The following is a 24,078-nucleotide window of genomic DNA, read 5'->3' on the forward strand; positions in this document are numbered from 1 at the left end:
ATGGGTGTCCCTTATTTATATTTTAACACAAAGAATATTAAGCATTTATACTCTGCTTATAGATCTTCAAAGTGGATTACAGTACTGGCTTCTGTGCTACCTATGTAAATCACTAGCAGGCTTTGGTAAGCTTGAAGTTGCTACTGTGTAGTAAACTGTAACTTTCAATGAACAATCCAAATTTATTTTGAATAACAAATAATGAGACAGTTCATCAAATATAAGCACTCTAGCCATCTTCAGCAGCAACTGGCAAACTTTCATTAATTTAGTTTTTTTCAAATTTTTTTGGTGTGTCATTTAGGGAAAAAAAGTGCAGCAAAGTGAGTATACAAGAATTTTAAGGATCCTGCGACAATTGTACAAAACTGGGAGCTAAAAGCTTCCTTGGCCAGGTCACTCACTGATCCTCTGCCCTTGTGCGTATCACTGCTTACCAAATCCAGTCAACCCAGCAAAACACAGAAATATCTTTCTGAATGCTAGATGCCTCCTCAGAACAAAGACCTTTCCTGAATACATAAATTATTATAGCTCTCTCATCCTGTAAAGTATAGTACTTAACTGCATTAAATTATCAGTTAAAATATGCTGAAGAGCTGTGGAAATAGAACTGTGACCTGTCCTGATGGGGATAAAGACAAAGGTCACTGGCGTGTTTTTTCAAGGTAAACTTTCATTAGCACAAAAAGCTTTGTCAGTTGAGACCCGACACTTGCCATCTGTAGAATTAGGTTGCAAAGATTGCTATATTCTTTGTAAATGGCAGTAAATTATTTTTAATGTGTATCAGCAATTTAGAGATGTCAAATTATGTCCCATCTTCTGGTTTTATAGAAGTACACTTATACAAAATCTGCAATTATTACATCTACATTATTAGTTGTGAAATTTGAGGTTAACTATTATGTGGTTTGGATGAGTGAAACTAAAACTCTCTGCTGTTCTTGAAAACAATTTTCTGAATCACACTGATTTATTGGCTAAATTCCTATGTAGCAGTACAGAGAACAGGTAGTCTTGCTATGTATGTAGTTATTTTGCTATGTAATCTTGCTATACTCTTGAATGTTTTGTTATATCTGTTTCCTGAAAAACTGTATATGTAATAAGTGTGATTATTTCTTGTGGATTTTGTATCAGGGTGACCCTGGTTCTTCTGCTGCAGGAATTAAGGTAATTTAGTTGTACAGGGAGAAGAGGGATGGTTGGTTTGTTACTTTGTGGTGTCACAGACATTTTAGATACCATTAATGTTATGGTTTTCCCCAGCTCTATTTTTAATACATTTTGACATATCTCATGTCTTTCATCTCTTTTTTTTTTTTTTTTAGGGTGAACCTGGTGAATCTGGGCGGCCTGGACAAAAGGTATTAGTTGGAAATGTTCAGTTTTCCTTTTCTTCTCTGTTGGATTTGTTATAAATGATGTTACACAGATATTACCAGTGGCACTTACCCATATTAGGATGAACCCAAGACAGTACAATTTAACAGCCCAAGCCCTGTACGCATTTGGTGTATGATCATTTTGTATTTTAAAAAAGCACAGGAATGATGATAGTAATTAACATGAAAAGCAGTATCAGAGTAACTCACCCACCCTTCTAGCCACAGCACACTTCTTGCCTTGAAAGCTTACCTAATATCAGCTGCTGAGACTAACAAAGAACAGCTCTGCTCCTTGAGTGTTCACAAGTTAACCCTGCATGTTTGACTGAATATTAATATTCAGACTATAGTACAATATTACATCTCATTAGGAAGGAAATAAATACTGACTAGAATCCCTTTCACGTATATCTGTAAGGGGAATCAAACTGTCAGAGGTACACGGTACGTTTGGAACAACATATACCAGGTAATGCCGCTCTGTTCTTCCTTGCAGGGGAAGAAATTCCCCTGGGTTCTGCGTAGCTGAGGCTGCTATTGCAAGTAAAAGTTCAGCAGGAGCTGTAATGACTCTATGCTGTACAAGGCCCTCTGAAGTTGGGGAATTTCCTCTTTGAATCCACAGTACATCAGACACAGTGAATGCTGTGCCTTCAGCTGCCTTTCATGAGGAGGAGGCAGGTCCTGCTGGGGAGAGCTGATGAAAGGGCAAAGAGAAGAGACAATGAGAGAAACAGATCTTTGCTTTGCAGTACTTGGTTTCCCGCGAGAGCTTTCGGCACCATTCTTTCCTCTTACAACATTGAAAACTACCCACTACTGCCAGAGTGGAGCGGAGTCCAGCTGCCAGTTGAGCTAGCAGGTATTCCAGCCAGGCAGCCAAGAACTAAAATTTTATATAGTGAATGGCAGTACAACCATTTTCTAATACTCTAGGTCTTTTGGTGACTAAGCAAAACCCCAAACACATACAAATACACAATAAAAGACAAAGATTTTTGCTTTGAGAAATTATAACTGTCATCAATTTTAATAGACTAAACAAAGACTATTATGGTTGCAAATGCAGTTCTTTAGTAGAATGTAGTGTTAATTAGGAAAGGTAATCAAAGTAGTTTAAAGCTATCAAATCCACAGAATCATTCAGTGTGTATATACTGCAGTGTATGCTTTGCTTGGGTAATAAACTAGACAACGCACTTAAGAGCCTGTTGAGATTCATACTCTCATTAGCTGGCTGCCATGGAGGCAAAACTAGCAGTGATTTATCAGCAGGCGCCTGGATCTCAGTCCCCAGGCACTCAGGTTTGATCTCATTTAGGTAACATAGATAAGTCAGATGTACGCAGTTCAGACTTTCTTTAGTCTCAGCTTGTTGTTCACACAAAAGGTTTAATGTGTTCTTTCCACTTCACCTCACAAGCTTCCAGTACGCCACATTCATGTCCCCAGCATGAACAAGCAGCTCCTGTAATACACTCATTCAGAGCGCCTCCTCCAGCCAGGTGCCCCATGTCTGCTGTTCTGCTCCCTGCTTAACAGGGACTTGTTCACCACATCAGAGGTTGTGAGAGGCCCTTTTTTCAACTGGAGACATGCCTCTGCTCTCCATGTCACCTCAGTACTTTTCCCCCTACTGTGTCCCATTCCTATTTCCTTCCTGCATCTTCTCTCCTTCCTTATATTTTACTTCTTCCTCCTCTTCCAGCTATTCCTTATCCATCTTCTAAGGACAGATATACTGAGCTGCCCACCTGAATATTGTTTCCATGAAATGAAACGTGACAGTATTTCAGTGGCTTGACAAGGCTGTTGTGCTGCAGAGGTGGTAGAAGAACCTGCTCTGCCAACCTGAGCATTAAGAGATGGAGTTAGTATACAGCTTTGAATACTAAAAAATATATTTTTTGGATGTACTTTAAAAATTCTCCTCATAAATCTTGCTCAGACCTTTCTTATCAGGAAAGGTCCTGAAAAGAAAATATTATGCATTCATCTACAATACTAATTCTAATGAAGCATTCATGATTTCATTGTGTTTCACATTGTTTAATATATCTTTGAGAGGCATTTTAATGGTTTTAGATTGCTGTGACTCCGAACTGGCTTTGGTGGATCCTTGCTGCTTGTTATGTGTGCGTCTGTGGGGATTAACTTTGTCCCAAGACTAAACAGTGACCTACTGCAGCAATGCTAATAGATTAGCAGTTATAATTATTCAAATGCTGTGCTTAAAAGTGAAATTCATTGCTTCCACAATTAGATTAGAAAAGGTCATGGTAGTAGAGTGGTATGTATGGCTACTGAAGAAAGAAACTGAAAGACAGAGGAGTAGGGTTTTGGAGAGAGCATTTTGTCAGGAATGAGTACAGTGGAGACTTTTCAAGATTAACAACCTGTTTTCTGCTTTAGAAAGTGTTAGGCAACATATTGCAAAATAATAGTGTCTATTTAAAATGGTATCCTAGCTTCTATTCCTTCATCTGATTTTAGAGTTAGTATTTTGAGACTGGAATCTTTCCTGTGCTTTTAGGGAATGTGAACAGTTAAAATTTTGGAGCAACTGAAATGGACAAAGAAGCTGTTATCAGATCCTTCTATAACATTTTAAAATCACTCCGTTTGGTAAAGCAATTTGCAGACCCTTTATTGTGTTTTTCAGTTGGTGGCAGAGTGTAATTTTGTTATTAGTGCTTCAAGTCTACTTAATAATACTGCCTCAAAGAAGTGTCTTTGGGTACTGTAGTCTGATGAACAGCTGTATTATGTATACATGTCCTTGTGTATCTATACATGTGTATGAATGTGTGTAAGTGTGTATGTATACACACACACGTAAACTATTTTAATAGCATAATCAGCCCAAACCACAGAGTTGAAATCTGGATTTCTGTAAAGCTCGGGAATGTACAAAAGCTGGAATATAGTTCAACTCATTATAAAAGTAAAAGTTGGCTTCGGAGTTCAGATCTGAGCTTCCAGAAAGTTCAGGGAATATTCAAATCCAAGGTGCTGGTTGGAATCCATCTCTGCATTAAAAAAAAATCTCCAGCCTTTAAAATAATGTTTTCTTCACATGTGTTTGTGCTTTTTTCCCCCCTGTTCATCATCTTTATTTCCCTAGACAACATCTTTCCATTTAGCTGGTATCTCAAAATGATCACTTGTGTGAATGTTGTCGTTCCTGTCCTAGACTAATATCAGCTTCATTTCAAAATTAATACATTCAGTTTTCAACTCCTGTTCCAAAATTACCCTTGCAAATGTAGTACTATAGGTCTTTTCATTGCAGTTGTACATAAGCAAGGTGTTTCTGGGTAAAGCAATAGAAGGTTACATTTCCACTATCCTTCATGACACCCTGTATATTCACAGATAAATAGCAAGCACTGAAATGATGCTACAGATAGCTCTATAAAAATGATGGCCCAGTTATAATTAGGCAGTCCTGCTTCAATTGCACAATTTAAACCAAGCTCTTCTGAATTGCCTTTTCAAAACTAAATCAGACAGTTACACAGCACAATATCTAGCTCAGCTTTGAAAATGGAACAGAATTAAACATCTGTCGTAAGTATGGAACTGAAATGGCAGTGTGTAAAAGGAACCAGTATGCTTCTTTTTTTCTTCTCTTTTGGTGAAGGTTAACGTGAGTTCATTTTTGGCTTTCCTGACAGGGATTTTCAACCTGGGTGTCATCTTCATATCCATGGTTCCCAGAAGACATTTAAGTTCTTAACATGACTCTTACTAATTGTATATTTAAGTCACTCATTTTGAAAATATCAGTACTGCTTGAACTGGCTAGCAATCATCTGTGCTGTTCTATCTTGCTGCAGAATATACAGGGGTATTCACTGGATAGTGACCATAACTGAATAATGTCTGTAATATTATGTAATTTTCCTGTATAGGGTGAACCAGGTCTCCCTGGGCTTCCTGGACTCCCTGGGATAAAGGTAAATAAACTGTAGTCTCTGTTGTACTGGGGGGACACCACAAAGAGGGGGAGACTGCAAGAATGTGGCTAAAATAGACTTATGGTACTTGTGCTATATCTTCTGAGTCTCTGGTATTGAACTGGGGATTGTCACAGAAAGGTTTCACTTGGAAAACTGGTTGTCTGTGAATAAGCAAACAGTATAACTTACATTAGAATGTGAAGTAGAACGTTGCATTCTAGTGCATTAAAAAATAGCCTAATAGAGAATTTTTATATATTTTTATTTAATGGAAGAGTCTTGTCATCAAAATTTTACTTGGTTTCCACTTTAATGTGTGCTTTCCAGTAACAGTAGTCTACTGAATTTACCAAGCCTACAGCCAGAGGACTGCATTAATTGTACACAGGCTGTGGAGAGCTGGCTCTGTCAAGAAAAACACTCTGTGCTCCATTACACAGCAGTGATTTCCACCAACTAGTCAAAATGTTTTAATAAGATTCTATTCAGTGTTTAGCTGCAGTCCCTGACCTAATACCTGGTTTAGTCCCTGGCTTCCGGTTTGTCTGGGATCTTTAGGTAAGTTGATACAAAAGACATGTGGTTGGTTTAGCTCTAGCATAAGTGGTTGCATTGGGAGTTGCAGACACTTGCACAGTTTGAGCTGTAACTGTATAATGCTGCACAGAGTGGATTCACGTATCCTGAGTGAATGCAGATTAGAGTGGTTGCTTCTCCTCTGTGGCAAAGGCTGTTCTTTCAGAAAACAAAATCTCTTTGAAACTTTTTCTTTGCATTCCAGCACGGGCCTGTGTATACCTCAGGAGATAGTTTATATCATTTCTCCAATAACAAGGGGAATAAGTCAGAGGCCAAATGCTTGTCCATTTTGGTAGAATACTGGATTTAGCTCACGGAATATAACATTTGCAGTGGTTTTCTCAAGGGACCTGTGAATTGCCACAGTAGTAAAGCATAATGTCCCTTCTGTGTTACTGGTAAATTATGGGAAGAACGGAATGTGCATATGAAAGTTTGCATGTTGTAATACCTGGAAATATAGATCCCAGGGAGGCTGTTCATTTTCTACAAGGACAAACTCTATATTGACTAGTGAAGATCATGTAGGAGCAAAGTCCTTTGTGTGACCAAACTGTGTTTCTGTGAGGACCTTTGACAGCAATCCCTATGCTGTTTAACAGTGAGCAGAGGTAGCTCAGCTGGTCAGTGCCAGTGTCCTGGGGGCACTTGCCAAAACCAACTGGAGTTGTGGCTGGTCTTCGGGAATTCCATTGATGCAGACCATGCACGTCCATGCATATTATCAACAACTAAATAAAAAAGTCTGAGTCTCTTGTCTGGGAAAATTATTGCTGTTAAGTTTTATTTATTGGTGGTACGAATGGGTTAGAAGGGCAGCTTTCAGGTTCATCCAAAAGGCAAGATGTGAAGTAAAAAATGGACAGAGCGTGGGAGTTTTCCTCAGTGAAAATTTATCTCAGAATTCAGTGCATACAGTGGAAAAGCAGTACAGTTGTTTGCAGAATAAAATGGAATAATTTGGTCAAATATTAATCCTTTAGGAGAATGCTAGCTTCTATTAAAAATAGAAAGGGGAGAGTGATGGTTCAGTGAGGAAATTCTATCCAGTGCAATTTTGCATTGAGGTGGCTAGACACACCCTAGATGGTGACAAGTGACCTAGCAGAACATGCATAGGAGAGAGCAAAGCATTTCTGATCACATCAGACTTGCAGGGTGGGTGCTGTTTGATTCAAGGCATATGTAAACTCTGTTCAATTAAGAAGTCTACAGAAAAGCCTAGATTTTTCTGTCGCAGAGCCTACATCTGTGGCATGAGCAGCGGTAGCAGAAATTAGAGAATGGCTGGAGTTAGGACAGGGGCACTCATCAACAAAGAAAAAGTAGTAGTTTAGCCCCTTTTTCTCATCCTCTGTTTTAGCAAAATTTATGTATCACCATGGTAAAATAATGTCAGCAATTTCCAAGAACAACCTAAGTGACATTGAGAAACAAATTTCCAGTCAACTAATGTTGATTGAAAGCTACTGTGAAATAACAGTGACTGGATGAGAAACCTGAGCATGAAGGAAATCCATTTGTCTGGACTTGCAATCTGTTGAAGCTATCACGATATTACCACACAAAACTGAAAAGAATCTTATTTGGAGCAATGACTTTTTCTTTTTTTCCTCGTTGTTCCATGTTGTTTGTTACATTTTTTTCAGGGCTTCTGGGGTCTGTCCCTATCAGGACTTTATAAAACTCTAAGATATGTCTTTGCTGTTCTGTCTTAGTAGTGATACGCAGTGGTGGCATAATGCAAGACCCAGTACAAACCCCACACAATGTCATTACAACATCTAGGAACTTGTTACAACGTGTAAGAAGTTTCCATAAGGGAAATGGATTACAGAGTTCTTGTGCATTTGCATGCCAGCACAGTAGCTGTCAGGAGGGATTTTGCAGGCTATTCCCAAGCTTTTTGAGATGGACATCTGGCAACTCTAGCAAATCACTAGTAGGGGCATGTAGGAGAAAGTGATGGGGCTCAGTACAATGCAGTGGCCATTTAATCTCTTTCCCAGTAGGAAAAAAAAATGAATATTCTTGTATTGCTGGTATTACTTTAATACTATTCTTTTCTACAGTATTGTTCTCTTCAGTTTCTGTGACATTATGCAGGTGTGCACATGCACACTCCAAAGTCTTCTATAGAATACTCTGTTAAGGTCCCTTACAGCTAAACAGCTTTAGGGTTCTCATTGCACTTTTTGATCCTTCTTCAGTCCTATGTAATTCGAATTACAGAATGTTCTCCAAATTTGTGTCTTCCTGTGATGTTCCAGAAATTAACATGTTATATTTGTTTTCTGGCTATTTCCCTGAGTTATTCATAAAACACATTTCCCAAATGGATTGGAAAGATTAGCCCTAGGTGGCAAGTGCATCTGAAATGCATTAATTCCTGTAGATCAATGGATATAGCTTAAACCAGTGTTCAACTGGCCAAGTAGTCAAAGAAAGGGGACATTATATATTCCGGAAATCAGGTAAACAAATAGCAAAAGTTCATATCCATTTGATATACAGTAACATAAATCACACAGGTGATTTCAAATTAACACACTAGTTGTCTGAGGATCGTGTTTACAGAGCTGTTATGTTCTAGACAGCTTTGGAATGGCTGGATGTTGATAGACAAATACATAGAGGCATCTTCAAGACAGGTGAGAAGAAAGATGCAAGAGAAGACCCCATGTTGCCTAATTTTGAAAGAATTTCCTTCAGTATCTCCTAGTACTTCCACGTAATGAAAAGAAGATAGCATACAGGGATATTCTACACATAGGACACTCTTGAATGTGGTTCATCTGGTCTTCCCTTTGACTATTGCGTAAGCAACTGAAGTCTCCTTTTCTTCAAATGTTAGCTAACTATGAATTTGCTTTCTTGTGAATGAATCTCTCCACAGTGGCAGGCTGTGTTACGAAATGCTTTAGGTAACTGTGCACATACATGGCATTCCTTACAAATGCTACACCAGCCTGTGAAAACATAAATGCCATGCCAGGCAGTGGACCGTATCTTTCCAGCTACATCTCAGCTTTCTTCTCATGGTTGAAGAAGCTTCCCAAGGCATCCAGTCCAGTATGCTTGAACATGTAGCCAAACTACTTAAAGGATTAATAAATATTAATCACTGGGAAAGTTTCAGCTTCTTATAATGCCATTTCAATTAATTAATCAATGTTCCCAGGAACCTGTTAGAGCTTGGTTAAACATGATACCGGATCTGAATGAACAGCAACATTGGACGGACATGCAAGTATCATATCTGAATTCAGAGTATGCAGCAGGGTCTTTTATTACTTTTCTAGACCCATTCACTATGCACATACGGATGTTTTGGGAGTTCTTCCTGTTCTTTTTCATTCTCTCCTCATTGTCAGTTGGTGCCATGGAGGAAACACAAGCGCAGTCAGTTATTTCCAAGACAGTGATAAAACTGTCTGTGACATGCTGGAGAAACGTTTCTCAAGCACCTGTTGCTGTTTAGGAATGGCTGGAAACTTAATGAGCCCCTGAATGTGTTCCACCATGTCACTCGGGAAGCAAGTAAGGCACCTAAACACGGAGTATTAACTCATTGCTCTGGTATCTCCCAACTGATGCCAAGCAGACACAGAATACTTTCTATGAAACACAAACTTCATATATCTGTTTTATCTCATAACTTTCACGGGATGATAAATACAAAGCAGTATGATGATACAAAGTACTCACCGTAATGTAAATCATGTATACCCTTATTCATGTAATGTCAGACATCTCTCAAATCCATTGTGTTGCATTTTCTGGCATTTGGGCAATACAGTCCTCAGATTCATCACTGAAATGGGAGGACCACAGAACACAAGCTTCTTCTCAGTAGCAGCACTTTATGCAGGATCTGGCTTTTCTTTAACATTTCTAGCAATTCTTCCTGTTTTTAAAACAAATACTGAAACAAATTTTGAGTGCAACTAAGTTTTTATTCTACCGTGTTCAAGGAAGCTGCTGTTGAATGGTTTGGCATGAGAAAAGAGAGGATGCTTAGCCCTTCTGCTTTTAGGATGTAGGACAAGTTTCCTATTTTCAGATCCAGTGGAACTAGCTGACTCAATAGACTTGACAGTATTAAGCATCTTGTATCTTTTTATTCAATTACTTTGGATTGACTTCCCTGGGACTGTGCTTGAGCAAGGTTTCAGAAGAACCTTGATAAGGACATGGACTTTTATGAAAGCAAAAGCAGTTCTAGTTTTCATCTGCTTTTTACTTAAATTTCTTTTTCTTTGTACGTACTCGAAGATCTTATCCTGTGACTTCCCTAATTCCACGTGAAGACTGAAAAACTTGCTGCTCCACAGAATGTATTTTTTATAAGAATTGATACTCCTTTCATCCAGCGAGTTCTGTTACAAAAGAAAACTTTCAGAGAAAATGAGAGGCAGAATTTTCAAGCTGGGTGCATAGAAGTTACTCTCCTATTTAAACTCTTTCCTAACAGAGAGTGACTGTTGTTGAAGCTCATGTGTTTAGATATCGGTCTTCTCATCTGGTAGCAAAATGAAAGGAAATCTGAAGTAAATGGTAGCTCCAAGCATTTCATTTTGGAGTCAATGTCATTCATCACTTATAGGGAAGTTCCTCAAGCTCCCCTTTTCCCCCACAAGTTCTTAGGAAGGCTGGGCAAATTTTCCTGATACATTTTCCCTTTTCCATATTTCCATACTTCTTCCAGGTTTTCTTCCTTGTTAGTGGCTGTTACCAGAAAACCTGGAGGGCCTATATCTCTCTGCATTTTTTCCAGAACTCAGATATTCTCGTGCAGGCTTCAGTTCATCATTACCCTGTAGGTCACCATACTCAGACCTCTTTCTAGCCCGAACTCAAGAGCAGGAAGGGACCAGCTGACCTTGTGACAGGCACCTCCAAATCCAGGATCCAGACATTTGCTGAACACGTTAATTGCAGCAATTGAAAATTTTGGGAAATCAGCTTCAAACCCTGCTTCATAGAAGCTCAGGTTTCTCCCTGAATTGCACTTTCCTGAGCTGATACATATTTTGAAATATTAAACTGTGAACTAATCTCCAACCTTTCATCCCTCACATGTAGTGTTCTTAAGAGTGGGTCATCTGCCTGAGCAGAGGAAAATATGCAGTGTAGTATAGGTCAAATACTGAAAAGTAGACTGGAAAGATGTATCTTCTGGGTGAAAATGAGAACTGATCTAAAAAAACCAGGACTTAGTACCTTTGTTTGAAGGGCTTGTTTTCAGAAGTAGCTTTATGCATGGGTAGGTAAAATATAAAATTTTTAAAAAATTACACAACTGTGAAATTGATTTTCAGTATTCAGTTTCTAGAGTGGAAGTACATATACAAACATGTATCTATATGGATGTAGCTATGTATCTAGCTTTGTTCATTCACTCCTAACTGTCTGGTTTCCATATGTTACAGCAGTAATTACTTGCATAGGGTAGACATGTAATTTCCCAGAACTAATTTTGAGAATCAAGGCCAGAAAATGAAATCACTGTTAACATTGGATAGTATGCATGTGTCAGGAGTGTGTACTGGCGCATTCTTTGAGATATATTCAGTTCTTATTAATCCATCAGAAACTATATCTTCGAAATCATGAAAGCTCTCATTTTCTTTCCTGGAAAAGGCTAAAACATAAGTAACTGAAACACTGGATGTTGTTTCCTCTAAAGCTATTAGTAATTGGAAGACTGAGTTTATAAAGTTCTATTTCACAGCATCTGTTTCATAGTGTATTTTAATTTTTTCTTTGGGGAAAAAAACCCAACAAACAAACAAACAAACAAACAAAAAATCCAAATCCAAAATTTTGAAAACAGCTGGATAATCTGAGAGTCCAATATTCTGCTGTATTCAGAAGTCAATCAATTTTGTTAGCCAGAAAGAAGACTTGACATCAGTAATCTGAAAGTATTTCTGTGCCTCAAATACACAATTTTAGATGGTCAGAAAAGAGTGTGTGCAATAAAGTACTTTATATTTCAGAGTAGTAACAAAAAGTCCTTAGATTTGTCATCTAACTGTTTTCTAAAGGAAGCAATTTGGTGACAGATTCTTCATAATTTAACAGTTCGGTCATTGCAAAGAATTAAAAACAAGACATTTTTTTGTAATTACATTAAACATCATTACAACAAGTGTTTTTATTCTAATTCTGAGAAGCAGGTACCATGCTGACTTGAATTATAATTAGCTTTTAAATAAGAAGTCCTTGGCATGACTAATGCCTGCAGAATTAATCAGTATTACTGGTTCTGTTAACACCTTCCAAAGCAGCATACCTTCTAAGCAGGAAGAACTTAAAAGGAATGGGAATATTAGTCTCACTAAAAAGCAATAAATGTCGTACAAAGTAGGGTATGTTGTGAAGCTTCAGGGTTTTAGCCAGGTTGTAAGGTTTTACTTCTCTAATTCTAAATGAATCATAAAGGCTAAACATGCATCTGGAAATTCTAAACCAGAATGTTTTTTCTAAGTTGAGAGAGTGATTTAGGAGTAAAGATATTGTTTCAAATGCGATGAGTGAGCCAGACAACCTGTTTTAACTGGTCATTTCTGGAGCCAATCCTGAACTCTTACGAAAAGCTTTAACAAAGACCTTATAAAATGGGGTTAAGGTTTTTTAGCAGATTTCCTTTTATCTTGCCTATTTCCTTCTTATGAGCTGAATACTGTAGTCCTCCCAAGAGCAAAATTCCGTTGGACATCAGGTTATATATAAAGTCCCTTTAATACTCTTCACATTGAGAAATTATAAGGTGCCATTCTCTCTGACTTGTATAGTCTAAGGCCAACGGAGTTTCTGAAAAATTGTCTCACTGGAACTGAGTGCCATAGATGCAGGCAGGACATAAGTAAGCACAGCTTCATCAATTGCCATGGACTGCTCCATTCCAGTCTCCTGAGAATTTACCCCTTGTGCCTCTCCAGAGTGGAAAAGTTGCAGCATTTTGATTGGATAGTAATCTCAGTAACAATGTCTGAGGGCAGAAGAGGGCAATTTCTGGGAAATCAACACAGGTAGCAGTGAACCAAATCCAATTTATTATAATTTCATAGTTGTTCTATAATTGCCTTGCATCTGGGTTATGGGTTTGGGTTTTTCTCGCTAGGTCTTCTTCTGTATAGCATCACCTTTGCAGGATTTTTTCAGTAGAGTTAGTCAAGGAAAGGTTATCAGACTGTTTTTGTTTTAAATATGCCTGGAGTGAGTCAGGGTAACATTTAAGACAAGCATACCTTGGTTTCTTGATGCGATTAAAATGAGAACCCTTCCATGACAGTGCTTGTCAGAAAGGATACTTTGGGCTCTCCCAAGATCTATGACTCTTGAGTTTGCAGGCTGCCCCATGCTGGATGCAGGAATTTTGGGAGAACCATTAGACCTACAGGCAGGAGTTTGGAAGCTCCAAGCCTGCCCCCAGGTTGTGTGTGGAAGTATGTCAGGGTTCTCCTCCAGCCCGCACAGCTAGCTTTTCCTTGTATGAAAACTGTGAGATGGACCCACATTAGCAGAATCCTCCACAGGAATTCTGGATGTTTTGGCATGGTTTCCCACCCCAGAGGTGTGCACATGGGAGTCCTGGCCTTGGAGTGTTCAGACTTCCAAGTAAATGCGAGGGAAAGGTGAATCCTGGCTCTGTGGCAGACCTGCCAGTCAGCCCTGGAGGCACAGAGCTGCCATGGTCCCAGCACTAGGGCAGACACTGAATATAATGTTTCAGGACCAATAAGCCATGTAATAAAGGTGAGAGTCTGACATTTAAACTTCTCTAACTAGTTCTAGTGCATAGCACTAGATAAGGATAAGGATCAAAATGACATTGTTCCTTGCAAATTCATGGTCTAAAAGTTGGTTTAGTCTCATTTCTACAGCATAAAGAAAATAATGCAGTAATCTGATGTAGAAGGAAAATAGTAAGGTGGTCATGAGACTTTAAAAATTTAGGTTTTTTAAGAGCTGTTGCACAATTTAAAACCATAAAGGGAATAACTGGCTCATGTGTTTTACAGTTTTAGCAACAATGAAATATTTTATCAGTTACTTCAAATATTTTTATTTACCAAAGTAGGATAGTAATTTCAGAAATGGAAGCAAATTTATTTCACTGTTATAGAAAAGTCCATGGTTTGGGTGCTTTTCTGCAGCACAGCTTTTCTTTTTGGCAAACATTGATCTGGATGGGAAAATGTGTGTTACATTCATTAGAAGAATAATTATAGAAGGAAGATCCTTCTGTGGGAAACCCGTGTATCCAACAACTGCTGTTCTCTACTGATGGGTTGTATCAGCGTAGAGCCGTGTATTTCAGGCACTGAAAATGGGCTGGGTCCCTCTGCAAGAGCAAAGTTTCAAATACTTTTGTTGTGTGTGTCAGTTGTGCAACGAAGGCTAATTCTATCTGAATACAGTATGAGAACCACATTGTTAGTAGACACTTGCCAAATTAATGGTGTTTAAAACAGCAATTATAATTTCAAATGGAATTTCAGCTGTTTCACCTTTTTTAAGTGAAAGTCCAAGTTTTAGCCAATTACAGGTTCTATGAAAGTTCAAACAAGACAGTGACAGTGAACCATGTGTCTTAGGGTTAACCTCTAATATCCAAGCTAACCTCTGCCTCAGCCCATAAAAGCTTTGATCACTGTGAAAACCAATTTATGAATATGTCTAGATAATAATCCTTATTAAAATTTTACTGTCCTCTGAAGTAAATTACAGGCAGCTTTTTTACTATTAAATTCTGATACAGCTCAAATTGCACTAGGTGTACAGCAGGCTTTTTCTGTTTCAGACATTTTATGATAAAAGGTGAAAATTAACATTAACAAGGTTTGTGAACAGTAGTATATCATTTGCTGTCTGACCCACTAATATTTCTACAGTTGACAAATATTTGAGGGTGAAAATGAACACACATAGAGGTAATCTTTTAGTCTTTTAAAACAGTAACATATCAAGCCATTAAAAATTATTAAAAAGAACAAATCACTCCTGTAAACTGGAAGCAATTTGCAAGCTTGTTGATTTTTTTTTTTTTTTTCTAATACGAAGTTGCCTGTGTTGTATGGTTGATACAAATTGCTCCAAGCCCTAACAGCAGGCGAAGTTTGAATGCTGAACTTCGTCTTGTTGGATTTTCTTTCTAAGCAGTTGGATCACTTTCTAAGCAGTGATTTTGTAACTGTGCCAAAGGGTTGAACCAAAATGCACAGAGTCATCACGTGCTGATGGCTTTCTATACAGCTGCCAAACTGTATTTCAAATGGGGGAGTTCCCTACTCTTCTTTCCAAACCTACCTGTTTAACTCCTCTTTCTAGATTTTGTGTTCCCTGCCCCTGCTTTAGCAGGCAAACAAGCTTGTGACAGATTTTCACTAAAACTTTGGGTTTATTGTAAGAAGTTGTAATGAGATGTTTAGGAAACTATTATAAATCTTGGTTACTTTGATTCCTTCCATTCCTCTCAGCATTTCACAGTGGTTTGGGACGAAGTCCTGGCTCATTTAATCAAGAGACATAAGATCAGGAGGTGTTTGTGAATCCCAGAGCTACAATATTGTCAAATCAAAGTGCAGTCCTAAGCAAGCACTTACTTTTGCTTTCCTGCAGCTACCTTCCAACTAAATCATAGATATCATATATTTAAAACAAAACCTAAAACCCTTAGTCCTTGTTTTCCTAACTGCATTCCTCTATGGTTCTAACATCATGTTTCTGTGATGGACTAATCAGAATGGTCTCTCCCTTGCGTTGCATAACAGGGACATCTGCATGCCTTACTGAGAGAAAACTGTTTTCTTTACATTTCACACATCATTGGCAGTGCTAATTTTGATAGATTGTCTTTTTTTTTTCCTATCTGAATGGCATAAAGGATAACATTAAGTAGGAAGCCAGCAATATTTGCAGAATATAATTGCAGGATACAGTAGGTACGAGGAATGGGCATTGCTTCTCATGTCAATGTTTCTCTTCTGAGTAATTGAGACAGAAATGCCAGACACAAACCTGAGGTAACAGTTGTTACCTCCAGTAACTTTGAATGGTGCAAAATTATACACAATGAGCATTTTAGTTAATGTTTTATGCTGTGGTTACACTCAAGAAATTTGAAATTAAATTAGAGAGGTCACAGTTTCACATTGTCCAGACTTCTTGTCTTTTTATCTAGAAACTTAGTTCAGATGGCAAATCAGATCTGTCTTTTAGTCTACTTAGCCTCACCAACACGAGATAGAGGGAGAGTTGCACATTTTTCTTAATGTAGCCGGGTCTGAACTATGCAGTTTGTGCAGTAAGAATAAGTTTAATGTGTGATAAGAATATACTCTTGGATCATGTTCAAGTTGGCATCTACCATAACTGCCACATCCTTCTCAGCAGAGCTGCTACTCAGCCAGTCTGTTCCTAGTCTCTGACACACCACTTCTTCCCCTCCACATTTGATAATGTTTTAAAACTCTGTTTCGTATAAGATCTGTATTCTACTTATGCTAATTAAGCCACCAGCTTCTTCCATTATCAATTTCACTAGATATTGCAAAGCACATTTTTCTTGTCTCTTCAGAGATTTTGGGGGAAGGTGGGACTTCGTTTTGGACCTTGACCAAAAGTTTTTTTTTGTGGTATGCAACTGGTATAGTCCTGAGCAAAATGTGAGAATTTCACACAAAAGCTGGGCATCAACCTCTGAATGACACTTCTAAGCCTTACCACTGAAAAGATTGAATCATGTAGTCACTGCACGTTTGTTCTTCCTGAAGTCATAATTAGCTGGCCAAGAAATTAGTCCCAGTAAAGTCAGTATTAAAACAGTCTGGGGCTATTGAGTACCTTCTTATTCTAAAATAAGTGATTGAAGCTGCATTGTTCTTCATCTACTGACGTTAAAGTGCTTCCATCTGCAATGACACCCTTATGTTAATCTTGCTGATGTGCGCTAATACGAAGACTTGCATAAACTGTAAGGTTATTTTCCCATAACAGCAAAAAAACCCCATGCTTCTCTGTGACATATTTGTCTTAGTTTATTTCTTTGTTATAATTTTTGAACCATGGTCAACTGGACCTTTGTGCTAGAAAACTCATTATTTTGTTGTATTTTTTGATACTCTAAATTGAGGTCAGTGAGAGCTTCCTATGGCTCTCTGTATAGCCACAGGAAGGATTTCTCTGGTTATAGGTTTGCTAGAGACCTTCTTTGCTTTGTTAATGATGTTAATGATGGATTGCTGATGACAGTGCAGATGAATGTGCAAGAAATCTTCCTAATTTGCTTACCCCATGCAGTTTACCTGTATTTCTATGGAAGCGAAGAAGTGAAAAGAAGAATTATCCAACTGCTTATATTCACTGTCTCTTTATGTTTTCAGTAATCATGTCAATATAGGTTTATGACACATATGTATTTTAGCTATTTGAAGAGGCATTTGATAGGTAATTTTAGTTATTAATGTCAGGGATATTGTTAAAAGGCTAATAAATAAATCTTTATTAATTGGGGTACAGTACTGATTTTAAAATTCACCATAGCTTGTTGGGTACATCTTCTTCATTCAAATTTATGTGAAAAAAATGCAAGATTAAATAGCAGGAAGCCTGGTCCGCAAGAGTTTGTGAAGGAAAACGTATGGCTTATTAATTGTCTGTGATGCCCCTTCAGGCATAAAGATGAGTAATAAAATAAGTCCTTACTCCTCTGCTTAATGCTGCTTCTGCTACAACTTAGCTTGATTCCTGCTATTTGCCTGTTACATTTGTACAAATGAATGGGCAGGAAGGGGTCGGAACAGAGAGGGAACAGGGAGAGCTGCGGCTCTTTCCCAGGTGTTCACATCCAGAGAAGTCATCAGGGTATAAAGAACTGAAGAATTTTATTGTCAGAATGAGGAGGGAGAGTACCATGGTGCTGGGAGTCTCTGACTTGGAAGGTCACTTTTGATCTCCATTTGGGGGATGCTGCAGCTAAGTACCTCCCTTGTAAAGACATTGCAACAGGACCATCTGGCCTCTTCATTTGTCATTGCTTTGTCATACCCTTACCCTGTCTGCCTATCTATTCACATGCTGCAATAGAAAACTATCATATAACACATGACTAAAATGAACTGTCCCTTTTTAAATTTAAGGAATCACTTAGAACTCCCCTCCTGTCTTCAGACTTATTTTGATATTCGTTTGATATATTATGTTATAGTCCAGGTTGCATATTAACAGTTGTTAACCTCACAAAAATGATGTTTGACACCTTCATTTGCATTTCATGTGCTGTGTGATGGCTAGCTGCAAGAATTCATGCTTATGAATGTTACCTATGATGAAAAATATGTCTGTGTAACTGCTGCATCACAGCTGGAGAGCTGTAAGCAATACAGGGAAAATACTATCCAAAAGAAACTTGTGTTACTGTAATTATATACTGCTAAATAAGTAATCTAATGTTCCTCTCATATTGATTTTTAAAGGGTGAACCAGGTTTCATTGGTCCACAAGGAGAACCTGGGTTGCCAGGGCTACCAGGAACAAAGGTAAGAGTAATTGGCCAACACTCCAGTGGAACGTCCTTAGAGCCAATGTCAAATTCAACTTCCTCAGCAAGCAGTAGAGACTGAGACTGTACTAGTGGAGGAAAATGTGGAAGGTTCATGGACCAGTGCTATGAGATATGTGTCTTTTACCGATGCCGTCAAATAATGTGAAGGCAGATGTTACATCCATTCACAATTTGAGTTCATCCATTGCCTTTGCTCATGTTAGCATGCCAAAACTTGTTCAAGAGGCATAATATGTATTTTTAGAAAAAAAGCTTGAAAGTGTGTGGAGGTATTAGAACTTTGATGTTGTAGACCAGACTCTGAAATTACAGATCCACTAAACCCATATTTTTTTCTTTCTTCCTGTGGGTTTTTTTTTAGCCATTGTATGGCAAAGTTAGAATATTATGAAACCTACAGTCTCAAAGTTTGGGAATCTTTATTGCAGTCCTTTCAGAATAGGGGAAAAATACTTTACAAATCCCATTTCCATTTTGAAGCCCTCTTCTTTTGCCTTCAAGAAGACTGTATTTACTCAGGGGACAGTTCCCCAACTCATTTCAAGTCACAGTTGAACTTGAAAATGTTTTCTTCTGATGGTTTGGTTTCTTTGGTCATGCTGAGTTGGTGCTGTGCTGAAGACCACCTAGTATTTTGTGATATATTTGTATCTCTTGCAATAGGGTGACAGAGGAGAGGCAGGCCCTATTGGGAAGGGTGAGCGAGGTGAACCTGGAGTTCCTGGACCAAAGGTCAGTATGATTTTACGTTGGAAATGTTTTGCTAGCTTTACACCTATGAACCCATCTTTTTTCTGCAGAAAAATAGAACAAAACATTGATGAGTAAACTTTTAAATGAAAATTCTGTCAAATACTCCAGTTCAGTCCAGAAGACAATAGCAGTTTTGTGTCCACAGCTGTGGAACTGCTGTCTGAATCAACTCTTATTAGTTGGAAAGATACTACCTATATACACTGTCACAGACTTAGCCTAATTCATTCCAGCTAAAGTCCTGACCTCCAGGTCCCTAACTTTCAGCATCGAGCTTCAAACTCTTTGACCAGTGAAGCTATTGAATGCAGAGAAAATCCATTTTGCATGCTGTTTTCTAACTCTGTAAGAAAAAGATCATTCTAACTACATTTTAGCATTGTCTTAATATTTTCCACTGTGTCAATACCATCAGTTTTCCTTTTCTGATACATCTTTAAAACAGTAGGGCAGATTCTGTGCTCCTTGGCCAGTTAGTTTGTATTCACCTGAACTGCTGGGAAAAGAAGTTGTGGTAATGCTTTATTTTAATCTCCTTATTTTAGGACATTTAACTATCTTCTCTGTCTCTTAGCTATCATTTTTCAGGAGCTATGGAATGACATAGGTCATTCCCACAAACCAATGTTAACGATGTCTACTCTTTACTAATGCCAATACTACTTTTCCTTTGGAAGGATGGAATCTGTGGCCTTTGCATGCTGGTGTTAAAGAATATATTACTCTGAGTGCTATTAAATTCAGTGCCTTTACAGATTCATTATCTTGGTCATATAAAATGAAGTATTTCTGCTGTTCTATACTGTAGTTAGTCATTACTAATTTTCTTTTTTCTTTTTCTCGGCACTCCCATTTCTCTATCATTTCTCTCCTGTCTCTCTTCCTTCAAACAGGGGAAAACAGGTGAACCTGGATCTAGAGGCCCAAAAGGGTCGAAGGTTAGTAGTAACAAAACTGTCTTTAGTGGAGTAATTAACACAATGGCTTTAGGATAAATTACTTGTAACATTTCACAGAAGCTTCACTTATCTCTTTAAAAGAACCTGTAGCAGTCTGCAGTGTTCTTTATAAACAAAACCTTCTGACTTTCACTTTCAACTATTAGAATAAAATCCTGCATGTTTTAAACACTGTTTCTGGTTCTTTCCCTGTTAGAACATCTGTTCAACTGCCTGTGCAGCTTGGTTTCTCTCTGTGTAACTGATGTGTGTTAGTCCTCGCACATGCCAGGAACCAACACCTGACAAAGCCTGTGAAGATTTAATTGTTTTTTGCAATAATTTTGTGGATCCACACTTTGATGAATTGGGTGGGAATCAGTGGTATTCCACATACTGCAGGCTGAGATATGTTGATCATAAGTCCTTCAAAGGCAAGACTTGTAGGTTACATTAGTGTTTAACCTACTTTTAAAAACTATTTTGATTATATCTATCCATCCATCTCTATATAAATATAGTTGATTAGCATATATGTGAAGAGAGATAAAATATATGCTTTTCTATTACTTCATCTGTTGTGCAAATACTGTGCTCACTGGACTTCATGTTATATTATGGAGTCAAAATAAAATGAAAGTAGAATTGTTTAGGCAGTTATTGAGTCTACTGTCGCAATAAAGATGACGCGACAATGGAGACTGGTGGGATATTGTTTGCAGTGCTTGTAAGGCCCATTCACAGTGCTTAAGGACGCTTAAGGACATGATTAGATAAGTGCCACTTAACCTCATTCCAGAAGGAAACATTGGAAAGTGAGGGAGCAGATGAGGAGATTAAAGCATCAGAGTGAGAGTGGAAGAGTGGATCAGCCTCTCATTTGCCTACAGTACCTGGACACTTCCAAAATGCAGCAAAAAGATAAATATATCCCCTTTAATTCCCTTTTTATCAAAAAAAGAGAAATACACTTTTCATTTTACCTGCATATTTGTCTTGAAAATATGGACCACAAAAGTCAATCTAGTATTGGGAGCTTCATTTTTTAACATGACATGTCAAAAATGTCTAATGACATGTTCACTGGCTGCTGCCAAGGCGACACTGAGAGACAGATGTCACAACCTTGATTTTGTCCTGCCACTAGCCTGCTCTCCATATTCTTCATTAGCCCCAGGAAAATTTTCTGGTTTCTATGTTTTCTATTACCACAGGTGAATTAATCATTCTTCCCAGACTTTTGCCAAAGTTTTATAGATTTCAACACAAACAAAAGTTGCAGTTCTTACCCAGATTAATCTGGAGTAAAATAAAAATATACGATCTTGCTATGAAATTATGAAATTAAATGAATCGTAGTTATTGGATGCTGGGTTATGAATGCATACATGTTTGAAATTCTCTCTGTTGCTTAAAACATATTAGTAATAGTTGGGAAAAAAAGCTTGATTCTTTGGGACTTCTTATTCCAAACCAATACAGCACTCTGTAACAATTCACACAGAACAAAATGGGTCGTCAACCCTGCCACAATACAGATTTTAAAAGAAATTTTTCCTTTAATTAAGATCCACATTCTGTTTATGATGAAAGACCTTTTAAACTGGTTTATTTAAAAGGTAAGAACTACATGATATATTGTCAAATGGCATATCTGTTTTCAAATATCATTTTTGCATAGGGCGATACAGGTGACAGAGGTGACACAGGATCTACAGGCCCACGGGTAAGTCTGCTTCTCATTTCAGCTGTTTGCTTTCTACTCTTAGATTCAGTCCACACTATGAATTGAAATTGTATCAGCAACTCTAGTTAATCTGGTGAAATTGGGCAGTTGACTGGTGGAATGTGTGTTGCTAACTGGCCTTTAATATGAATAACAGCCCTTGCTACCATTTGGAGCAGTCTCCTGTTCACAGCTCATGGGCAGGATGTTACATGCCAGATGTTCTGACATTGTTCACAGCTAATACAGAACTAGAGTATGGGAACTGCTTAAATTTTTAACCTCAGAGGTTTCATATATTTGCTTTCCCACTGCAGCACAAGTCACTGTGTACTGACTTGTTTCTTTATGTTTACCTTTGAAAAAATATATATTTTCCTTTAAAAAGAATCTTTAGTTTAATGGTAACTTTTGTGGTTTGTAGTAATATATTGTAAGTATAACAAGATTCCAACACCACCCAATCAAATCAAAGCATGTGTCAGTAGTTAAATGTGTAGAATAGTCTTTGGCGGGTGTCTCAAAATTTTTATGGAAAATATATTACAGGGACCACCTGGACAGAAGGGTGATCAAGGTGCAACAGAGATAATTGATTATAATGGCAATATCCACGAAGCTCTGCAGGTATGCAAATACAACACGGCTGGAGTGGCTTAGTCTGATCTGGGAAAAAGCAGTCTGACAGCATTCTACTTCTCTTTTGTGTAGACATTGAAAACATTTTGTTTGCAAAGATTTGCAAGATTTGCTGAGCTTATTAATCAGGGATCTCGTTCTATATTTGGAAACCATGTTTTCTGTTCGGTGTTAGACAAACTGTTTCCTTGATACAATTTAGCTGAGTGAATTAGCTTCATTTCCCCTGGAGTGTACTGACATCATCTAATGAGGATAAAGCTGATTCATTGCTGGCTCTGGTGCTTAGTGCTGAATTGATGTAATAAGCCACATACATAGGTTCAACAGAAGTGTCTGCTTTTCAGTTCATGTAGTATTATATTGACATTTCTTTTTTTCCTCTTTTTCCTCCTCCTCTTCTTATAAAATGCAAAGTGCAGAATATTTGAGATTTGGAAACCTTGTAACATGGTTCCATTAGCAAGCTGTGGATTCAGTCAGCAACTTGAGTTTGTTAAATAGACCAAGCACCAGTCTTCCAACTTATTTATTTCCAGAAAACTTATTTTGACTGGTGTGCAGAAAAGTGTGGAGGATTAAAGTGGGGTTACAAAAAGAATGAATGAGTGTTTGCATAAAAGCAAAGTACCAAGGTGACATATGTCATTGCAGTCAAGGTGATTTACACTGCAGTCTACTCAGATGCAAATTCCATGCATTATAGCTCCACCGAAGTGAATGGCTTGCTTATGTGCAACTGAAGAGTGAATTTGGCTCATTGTGCAACTGATCATTTTCTCACTGAATCCGCTGAGCTGTTTTTTCTTGCATTTACTCAGTGGGAGCGGATAGATGTCTGGCCAGTCATTTGTTTTTCAAGACTTTTGAAAAATGAAAAAATCTCACTGCATTTACTAAAATGTGAAAGCTTGTATGTTGTTAAGGCTAAGTCCACTCTTTCATTGTGTGTGGCGTCTATGGGGAAGTCTACATAGGCATGTTGTAAGGCTCTGAATTATATCTGTCTCATTATTTGGTTTACTTTAAAGGGACACACAACTTTCAGTCTTTTAAATCAGTCTCTGAGATAGATGCCTGAAGTAGCCTGAAATTAATGTTGCATATCACCAGACACATTTACCAGGGGCTTTAGCCCCTGTATCTCCTGTATCCTGTCTTTGTGTGTTAACGCTGGCATCAATGTTACTTTCAAGTTTCCTCAGAAAAGCTGCAGCACATCAAGGAGTCTTAAAAAAAGGGACTAAAGTCTGAAGCAGTGGTTGAAACTGTATTAGGAGGCCCTTTTCTGTAAATAATTTCAAATGTCATCACCTTCTGATCCATGGCAACAAATAATTTACATTAATGGCATGGTTCTGCAAGGGTGATCTAAATAAGATTATACAGGAGCAGTCAAAAATACCCTTCCCAAATCCAGCTCAGTCCTTTCAGATGGCAAGCACCCATTCCTAAGTTTCCTGGTGCCACCTTCTTGGGGCCTCTGAGATTTGCAGCTCTCCCATAGAAGCAAATG

At 38.0% G+C, this 24,078-nt stretch overlaps 1 protein-coding gene across 1 annotated transcript in view; it reads left to right on the top strand.

Moving 5' to 3' along the window:
- COL25A1 (collagen type XXV alpha 1 chain) overlaps positions 1-24,078 on the top strand; it is a 365,971-nt gene that overhangs the window by 310,242 nt on the left and 31,651 nt on the right. Inside the window, exons 18-25 of the mRNA XM_080374081.1 lie at positions 1,144-1,176; positions 1,335-1,370; positions 5,306-5,350; positions 18,418-18,480; positions 19,170-19,238; positions 20,153-20,197; positions 21,879-21,923; positions 22,473-22,550. Of these exons, the coding sequence (XP_080230207.1) occupies positions 1,144-1,176; positions 1,335-1,370; positions 5,306-5,350; positions 18,418-18,480; positions 19,170-19,238; positions 20,153-20,197; positions 21,879-21,923; positions 22,473-22,550 (414 nt within the window). The remainder of the gene's footprint in view (positions 1-1,143; positions 1,177-1,334; positions 1,371-5,305; positions 5,351-18,417; positions 18,481-19,169; positions 19,239-20,152; positions 20,198-21,878; positions 21,924-22,472; positions 22,551-24,078) is intronic.

This window comes from Falco punctatus, assembly GCF_963210335.1.
Source record: "Falco punctatus genome assembly, chromosome: 1".
NCBI lineage: Eukaryota > Metazoa > Chordata > Aves > Falconiformes > Falconidae > Falco > Falco punctatus.